Below are 10180 nucleotides of genomic sequence, written 5' to 3'. Positions count from 1 at the left end.
ACGAAATATTCATTTGATGGACCATCTCCACATCCGCAACACGTGACCTGTGAACTCTTCATAGCATTTGATGTAAGTTGCATAATAATTTTATATTTTTATTCTCATTAAACAATTCGTTAGTGAAATATTTTGCTTATCGTTTTTACAATTTCTTTCCAACAATGAGAAATAAAGTTGAAAGCCCGGCAATATATAGAGGGCATGCTTGAACTTCTAGAACCATTATGCAAATTAGCTGCTGTAAATATCACGATAGATGCACCTACTTTCCCCCACCCCTTCACCCCAATCCACAGTGTCTTCTTGGTCTGGGTAAAAGACCTAAGATTGGATGACGTATAATTAAACTTTAAGTTTACACTACGTAGTTTTTTAGATTCATACATAGTCTTATTTTAAAAAAAGAAAAGAAAAATTAAGCAACTTAAAATTGTTGATGATCGATGGAAGGCCTACTGCTTGTAGTTGTTGCCACGTACCACCAGGAGGCGCGACGGCGTTTGATGATTGGGTAGAAGTTACTTCTTTTATACGAAGTGTGTCGTGTACGTATGTGCGTACAGTATTTAAGTCTTGATCTAGTATCTAATCTACGTAAATTGTATTGTATTTTCTTACATGTCTTTACATTATACTACATTTAAGTCGTTTTAGAGAGCCTGAGCCTACTAACTCTATACAATGGTAATGTAGGCATAGGTCTATTGTTGATGACATTATATTTTCAATGTGAAAATCTATAACGTTTATAATATTATTGAAAAATCAATCAGATACACAATTCCGTTAGGGCTATTTTGGTGTCACTACGTATGCTATAGCTACGCACGCGTTTAAATTATGTCTCGTCGTAAAATGTATACTGGTTAGTGAATTTACACTGATGTTTAAATGTCTGAGTGGGCTAAGTACAATAAATTATGCATCAAAACAAAAAGCAAAACACCTATTTATTACAGTGGAACATTCCAATCATCGCATAGAAAATTATGATGATAGAGCGCCTTTGACTACGACGACGTTGTAGTAGTGTTCATATCGATCCGGTTCTATAGTCACGCTGCATCTTTATAGCCTACTCAGCGCCCTTCAAAGATATTACCCGATGATACTCGAACGCGTCTGACTGTTTACACGGCGACGATACGGTGGCGTTTATACCCCCTTCTCCTTACAATAGGTAGGGCCTATTCGTCTGCCCCTAGCATTTCCATGTAATTGTGTGCATGTTTAGCAGGTACGTTGTTTATTTTTATTATTATTATTATTAATATTGTACTACTGTATACAATTGATATTCTTGTGTGAAATGTCAGGCTCTGTAATTAACATAATCATTATATTATATTTTAATTGCCAGGCGTAGTTTAGTCATAGGTTATGTATATTCATAGTCTGAAGAGCATTATCATTATGCTAGCAATATACAAGATACAAGTCTACTTTATTGTCAAAGTTTTACAATTTTGAGATATGTTTTGCATGTAGGCCTATTGCAGATTCCTATATTTTAATGAATATTTGTTGCAGTTAAATTATTTATGTATAGGCCCGGGGTACTTAAAATGAATAGTATGTTGTATTATCACATAATATGTTTACTTTACATGTGGCCTATCAAAACAAATAAGTAACTTGGTAGGCCTACATAAACATCATTAGTAATTCATGTATAATGTTTCGGACCATTTTGATTAATGCGATTGCACTATAGTCAATGTATGTGGAACCCAGGGTAAAAATCTTTTATGTGCTGGCCCGTTGTATATATGATAAATATAAAGTTATAATTACTGCAGTAACTGTAGGAAATAGTATGTTGTATTATGTCATACATTTCACATATTATGTATACTTTACATGTGGCCTATCAAAACAAATATAGCTTGGTACGCGTACATAATCATCAATAGTAATTCATGTATTCATAATAATTACTGCAGTAATTGTAGTAAATTCTATAACATTAAAGTCATTTATCACTTTGACATAACCTTAACCATGATAGTATGCATACAGCATAATGTTATAAGTGAACTCACTATCTGGTTTCATGAGATGAGATTCGATATAACAAGTTAAACCCGAATAACATTATCCAATGAGTCACCTTGCTTTATTGCTGATAAACAGATCGATTGCTCGCGTGTACCACGCGTGTGCTATCCCTAGTTGACTGTGCACTTGCGCGCACGATCATTTACACGCGAGGACCAGCATATAATTGTATACTCAAAAATACGTTATTATGGTGTAGATTTTTGTAAAAATAGTTTTGGATTTCAACGATTCCAGCTTCGATTTTAAAGCCCGTGTTTAACTAACTTCTACTTTTCTTGGGAAAAAACGTAAACAATTATTGTGATCTTAAATTCGAAGCTTGCAGAATCTGCTATTTAATCATTGCCATGGAATTACTAAGATCCTGAAACAGCCTGCCAAATTATTCATGTTTTTATTTCACGCAAATAATCGCCAAAGGCTTCGCTGATTAAAATGAGCTTACAACTCGAGTTTACGACTTATTACAAAGATAATGATATTATTTACGTTAATTTATAAATAAATATTCACATAAAACGCTAAAAAATGCACTTAGTCGAATATAGTTGCATTTTACATCTTAATATACAGTTGTCATTACACATGAATAAAATAAATGTTTTAAAATACTATCTGACGTGTTGACGTAGGCTACGCGTACGTAGAAATGTACGCGTAGGTACCATACGCGAATTGCGACGAATTATAGATTACGACGTGAAGTACCCATGAAACTTACCCCCGGAAAAATGACGAGCCGATAGATACACACATACATACATCTGTATGTGAACGTAACCTACTACGTAGGTGATGATGAATCTACCTAAAGCATAACATCAACCTCTGTGCCTCTTTTTCAGAGAGGAAGATTAAACTTAATACATATAATATGTTATCGCTTCCTAGTTCATAAATAGACTCAAGCAAAAACAACTTATTATCCGCGCGTACATTTTAGCAATGTAAAGTTTAAAAATCTACTCAATAATCAATCAATTACGGACGCTTTTATATTATTTTTAGCAACTAAATTTAGAGATTCAATTTCCCCTTTTTAATGAAATGTATATTTTAATCATCATGCCAAACGTTAAGTATTCATGTATCGTTAAGTCAATATAACTACCGTGATTATTGCCATTTGAAGCCTCACGACGGACTTGCTTATTTATACGAATGATTAACGTTGGGAATAACTGGATTAATTATTTACGGTTTATTAAAACGCTGTATATATTGGGTTGATCCGGAATAAATACTCACTACTTGCACGCGCAGTTCCTCTCTAGAGCTTAGTTCTCACTAGGACGCAACGCACGAAATTAAGCCGCAACGCAAGCGAATTGACCAATCACAACCGACATTTCGAATAATCCATCGCTTTTGAATGGTCAATTCGCTTGCGTTGCGACTTACGTCCTTGCGTTGCGTCCTAGTGGGAACCAAGCTTTAATATACAGTATTGTTACTCGACACAAACGTAATACTCATGCCATATATTTATTAAGATGACACACTCGGGTAAAAAAACATACCAGCGATCTTTAGTTTTTTACGACTACGCGGCTATTGAGTCTAACAGTCATTCTTAGAATGACTTTACGCCTCGACAGTTTTGTAGTGTCACGTCATGAAAACAAAGAGGTGGCTATTTTGTATTTGTCCTTTCTCACGTTACTTTTTAGGTATGCTATGTCCTGACATGCTCAAAATGTAACCAAAACCAAAAATACATACTCTACTCTTTTCCTAACTACAGTTACTGCAATGATGTTTTAAAAACACATCATTACTGCAGTACCTTATTTTCATTAACATTTCCATACACATCAATTTGATTAACCCACTAAAGTTAAAATCATCTTCTTCCTTATTCCGATATCTTCGACAGAAATTACAAACGATAAAAACGTCTTTGATTAAAAACCTTCAAACGATAAAGTATAATAAAGAGAAGCATATCAGACTAGACAGCCTGTAAAGTACTAGATTTACGTAACTATGTGTAATATGGCGCCGAAAATAATCAGCTGCGGTAGCTTCAGTCTGCAGCAAAATGAAATTTTATATTGTTTCAATTAATCTACTCTGTTTTATGAATAAATCGTTTGTAATTTTACGATGTTCCGGACCCATACCAGCATTGCACAATCCAAACGCAGTTTACTATATCTAGGTTCGTCTTCACGCACAGTTAGTAGGCCTATATGTTATTACCAAGATGAATAATGTTTGTTTTCATCATTAGTTATTCAAAGGTTGCAAGGCATTTATTCAGGAACACTGATCACAGAATTCCCCATAGCAATGACACTATTATTTCGATGCACCGTGCTAGGTGAAATAATTAGAAAAGGCTTTATTTAATATTCTTCAAGTCAGGAATTCATTTGTGAACGCGTTAGATAGCTGGTCATAACGCGTTAGCTGATCATAACGCGTTAGATATCTGATCCATACGCGTTAGCTGATCATAACGATCTTTATTTTTATCGTTTTTATGCCGCATAACATCGTTTCCTTCATTATTCATGTAATTGGACGATATGCTTATATTTTGTGAACGCGTTAAACGCCTTTCATCGTTACAACGCATCATCCTCGTTTCAGTTATGTTCATCAACCAACAATCGTCATCATTCGTGATATTGGAAGCTTTCGATTTGCGAAGACATGGGACCCAGGACTTAAGCTCTGTCTATACTATCAAACTAGTTTGACAAAAAAAGTGTGATGTGCCCAAATATGGTAATGATATGACATCATCATGTCCATATATAGGCACATTACATTGTTTTGTCACATTTGATAGTGTAAACAGAGCTTTACCTAAATTATTGTCCCAAATCGTCGTCCACAAAAATCGATTTCTCACCCAAAAAGGTTGTAGGCCTATGTGATACAGGAACCTAGAATTGAAACATTTTTTTAAAACGTTTAAATTGGATTAATTATGATGGAACATGCACCCAACAGTCTCAGCCCAAACATTTTACAACATGGCGGACTTCTTGTCATAAAAAAAAACCATTCACATTATAACAGCGATAATGAGATACTTGAAGGAGATGATTTCAACGCAGACGACTCGGGTCGAAAATAACTCGCAGCATCACTGAGTTAATACACATTAACGTGGATACTGATAGGCCTAAACGACTACGTGTCTATACCCATTATTCTGTCCAGAATCCGCTCTATTTTGACATCTGCTGACGTCACTATTATTATTTGAATAGCGTGATGTTTTCTTTACATTATTCATTCTGAGATCATCACTTTGTCAAGCAACATGTAATTTCATATATTCGTAAAAAATAGAAAAGGCTAAATGCTATTTGTATGATGGTGTATCTGTATGATGCTGTATCCACATATACGTGACAATAGGCCTTTGTGTACAGTATCATAGACAAACTCCTTAATACATCATCACATGTGTATAACATGAGTTCCCTGTATCAAGGAAGGTTAGATTAACATTAGTGTTGTTCTCTTGTTAAGCCATAATATTGCTGAAGACATTGTGACTGGGGCTACCAAATCGATAGTTTTTCCTGTTCGTTTAATTCACTTTAAACATGACCTTCTGATCGTCTAACACAATAGCCATAGTGAATTAGTTTAGTGACATTTCTCCTTCCAGTTAGAGTCTCCATGATGAGTAGCCTACCTCATGCACTTGCATTTTGATTATCAAATTGATCCAGGGAATAATAATCCATATCTCCAGCAACCGTAACCAAAATTATTGTTGATAATCTAATTATCGTGTTCAATAAGAGATGATATACGAGCCTTGGGGATTATTGATTTAATATTACAATTGATGTAAAGAAAAAACCCTGGGTGCGTTACTGTATCATCACTCTGCTAATGTTGGTGTGGGGTGTGAGGGTGAAAGGGGGGGGGGGGGGGTGGGGAGAGGGGAGGGTTGTGTGGTGAGGGTTAGAAGAAGGAGAAAGGATGGTAATTTATTCTGCATTAATGATGAGTTATGAAATGAAATATCTTGCCTGTTGTTGTTTTCTGACTAGGCTAGGAGGCACAGGATCCATGAAAAGATCAAGACTTAACCGATGCTAACTGGGGTACTTACACACTGATCCCCAGTTAGCGGTGATGGTGTATCCCCATACTCCGGTTTGGGTGGTAGCTTGGTGTTTTTGTCTGTTTGTTCTCTTCCTTTTGGTTTCCACTCTTTCTCTTTATTGTCGAGCGCATAGAGACATCGTTTATTTGCTCTATATAAATCTACCTATTATTATTATAATTATTAAATATGACATATTACAAAGAATACTAGTAACACATAGCGCCTTGAGCACTTTTAGTGGATATGTGCGCTATATAAATTGTTATATTATATTATTATTATTTTATTATAATAAACATTATTTGCGATCAATCAATCAATCAAAACATTTATTCCCTTCATTTATACACAAACATAAATATAATTTCTTACAATATACAATGACGTGGGTGTTCACCAAGCGGCATATGTTCTTTTTGTTGCCATTTTTCGATCTTGCCATGAGAAATGTCAACGTTCATCCCTGTGTATCTATGCCACCTGACATATTACGGAGCTTAATTTGTTTAAGTGCTTCTATGACAAATTGCAGCCATTGCTTGATTAGTAGATGCACTATTTTATCTGAAGAGTATTTCATTATCACCACTGTCCGTTTTCAACAGAATCTAATCTTATTAATTATGAATTCTCTGCTGCTGCTTCAACATGTTTCGTCATCGTTTCCGATGTTGTGTAGCATTGGACATGTTTTATATACTAACTTAATATTTCTAATCTGTCCCGCTGTTTAGCAATTCAACCACTGTTAACTTAAACTATAAACAGTATTAGCTTCATATTATATCCAATTGTATCAATCTATCGACACCGAAGCAGTATACGTCACGTCACCCCGACTGACGTATGTTTAATTTTACTGCAAATTAAGGTACTTTTAGATGTTTAAAGCCCTGTTTACACTATCAAACTTTATGTGACACAACAACTAGTTTGACAGTGTGGACAGAGCTTTAGTTTAAGTGCAAGTAGCACACTCTTTAGTCGAAACAATATTTGTCACCAGAGCAAAGCCTGTGATCAGACAGTAACCATTACTATGTTAGATGACGAATGTAATTGCTTTGCTTGTTCGGCCTATCACATTATGCACATCCGTATGTGCATCTGATTAGATACACTGTCCATTATAAAACCTGAATTGACCAATAAAGTGGTATTCGGCTTAAGGCGGGAATAAACCTGTGTATGTTTGTGTGTATAGACATGGATACAATATTTACGTATTATCCATGATATATAGGCTATATGCCGCGTCATCTTTACGTCATCATCGCGTGTGTGCCTGCGGATGACTTAATACAAAGCATTTAATTATCATGCAAAGTATTTTCAAATTAAAAGTCAATTCATAAATTCTGTTTGATACTACCCTATAGTAATTGAATGGGATGGACGCAAAATTGATAATTAAGGATTCAATTGTTTGAAATGCCATAAATAATGTAATTTAGCTGTTTAGCTTTTACGGATTATAATCAGCTGACCTCGATTTATACCACGATTTATTTACATTTAGCTGTGAATAATGCGTCAACAAATATAACAAAATACGTCAACAACTGACAATTGCGTCAACAATAATAATCGGTTCTTATTTATGTTACCTATCTACATGTAATCGATGAGAAGTTCACTAGAGTTCGTCTTATAACCATTTGCGGTGATTTACTGTTTGTAATTGAGTCATCATGCGCTCTAATTAATGCTAATGATAACTAGATAAAACGTTTGTGATTTAGTTACTCAACTCAAATTGATGATAACGTTGTGATTCGGGAATCCTCAATATTGATTTGCTAGATTTAGACCATTAAGGTTTGATGGGTTAAACCATAATCTCTTGCTACAAAACAATATGCGAGATGAGGCTGTGTTTTGCCATTGAATAGTGTTTTTATTTCACTGCACTGCTTTCAACCGCGCTGATTTTGAAATATTTAAATGAAAATGATTGTAATGGTTAATAAGTTAGACTTTCTCCAAATCTGTATTTATTTATTTATTGTCTTCTATAGTCCAGGAGTCGACGTTTCGATTTTTGTCTGGAAATAGTTTCTCAAGCACAAGTAGTACACGTATGAAACGCCATATGTGCAAAAATATTTATATTTTTACTAATTATTAAGGCAAAACTCCGCCTGAAACCCAGACTAGTAATAAGTGTGCAGTTTATAGATAAAGTAATCAAACAAAGGAAAAAATTAATGAAATTACTTTTACATTAATGATATTTTCTTATTCTATTTTAGATAGTTGTAAGTCTCCCAGCCGGCAATTGCGTGTCTTATCTTCATCCATCACCATGCGACTTCAATATTGTGTAGAATCCAAAACAGTTCTAGAGGAAACCGAACACAAACTGAATCCCGATGGATCTATGACTGACAGGCGTGTTGTCAACGCCACTCATCTCAAACAAGAATTACTTAAGATGTCACATTCGAATATACACAACGAAGGAGATAAAAACATCACAAAGACCTCACAAAAGCTGAAATTATACCTTGAAACTGAGCGCGAAAAACGAACAATGTCAGACGGTTTGAACTCGTGCGGATGCAGTTCGCGCGAAAGCTGCTCACCGGAGTTTGCAGACAGTAAAATGAAGGCAGACGTTGGTTGCGGTGAATGTAACCCAAACGTAGGCATGTTTGCTACTAGAGGTGTAATCCCAAGGCATCGATCAGCTTCTGAAGACCTGGAATGTACTTCTACCGTGTATACCAATTTAAGCCTTAGAACATTGAGAGATATTCGTAATAGTTTAGAAGGAAAGGTGAAACGTCTGCGAGAGGAGAAAGAAGAAACGAGCGCCAAAATTGAACAGGCGCAGATTGAGGATAATGTCAGACGAATGGAGAAACAAAAACTAAGACAACAATTAAATCTTCATCGTCGTGATCGTCTGAAAAAGATGATTCGTGAACTTCATAAAAAGTTGGAGAATCAAAGCATTCGTCTGCAGTTTTGCTATACAGCTATTCTCGGAGTTCAAAGGTCAGTTATGAAAACAAATGATGTGACACAAAGACGACAAGAAGCAATTGTGTGCGCCGATTGTAAGGAGGCGCCATTCTGAGAATTAGAAAACTTTCGACCAATCACGTCGTTGGCATACCACGTGCTTGAAACAATATAATAATACATTCTGACACGTCACGATGGTTCGTCACGCTTGAGTAAAGCTCTTGAATCGTATGTTGCTTATTCTCTTAAAATTAACATATAATTATTATAACTGATTACGTATTCGCAGAATTAAGCAATTGATTTAAAAGCGTTCTTGAAATGAAGTATCACATTTTATTACATTTAATGATGAATTAAAAATATTTTATTGAATATAGAATAGTTCATTTTAGTACAACGTCATCGTCAGGAAGAAAAGTTACTTGATGTTATGAAATTGCCTTCACAGTATTGTTGAATATGTTCTTTAAATAAGTTTATTATAATAATTTAATGATAGATAAAATAATCTATATATATTATGTACATAGAATACATAATCAGAAAGCTTTTAAAAGAAAGCTGTTAAATTAAGTTTTAAATAATCTAAAACAAAACATATGCACATGTTATAACTGTGTGCACACAAAAAACAAAAGGTACGGGGTGCGTTTGTATTCGGTGATACCACAAAGACAACACAGAAGCACATTTGTTCTTATAATCATCAATAATTGTATGCGCAATATTCACTACGTACGCGTGCGTAATATATTCGATACGAGATGAAATGCCTTGCAATTATTATTATATCATGTACCAAAGCTGAATCTTTATGTTATGCCAAGGATTTGTTATTCGCTAGCTTTACGTGCTTAGGTTTAACGTTGTATAAATAGTATATAAAGCTCTGTCTACACTATCAAATTTTATGTGACAACAAAATGTGATATGCCCATATATATATATATACATGATGATGTCGTATCACTACCATATTTGGGCATATCACTACCATATTTGGGCACATGACATTTTTTTGTCAAACTATTTTGATAGTGTAGACAGAGCTTAAGTCTTTGA

At 34.8% G+C, this 10180-nt stretch overlaps 1 protein-coding gene across 2 annotated transcripts; it reads left to right on the top strand.

Annotated features, from left to right (window-relative positions):
* Positions 1-10180, top strand: LOC144840200 (uncharacterized). Of its 2 annotated transcripts, none has more exons than XM_078695928.1 (2): positions 1-72; positions 8398-10180. In XM_078695928.1, the coding sequence occupies exon 2, from the start codon at positions 8451-8453 to the stop codon at positions 9225-9227; it is 777 nt and encodes a 258-aa protein (XP_078552054.1). In that variant the 5' UTR covers positions 1-72; positions 8398-8450; the 3' UTR covers positions 9228-10180. The 2 variants fall into 2 exon arrangements, with proteins under 2 accessions (XP_078552054.1, XP_078552053.1); XM_078695927.1 differs by lacking the exon at positions 1-72 and adding an exon at positions 1075-1240 and having other exon boundaries at positions 8398-10179.

Source organism: Antedon bifida, chromosome 4 (genome assembly GCF_963402885.1).
Source record: "Antedon bifida chromosome 4, ecAntBifi1.1, whole genome shotgun sequence".
Lineage (NCBI taxonomy): Eukaryota > Metazoa > Echinodermata > Crinoidea > Comatulida > Antedonidae > Antedon > Antedon bifida.
This window is presented reverse-complemented; position numbering and strand designations above follow the sequence as displayed.

Bases quoted from the DNA above. Each gene is read 5' to 3' on its own strand.
- LOC144840200 (XM_078695928.1), top strand. From the start codon at position 8,451: ATGCGACTTCAATATTGTGTAGAATCCAAAACAGTTCTAGAGGAAACC.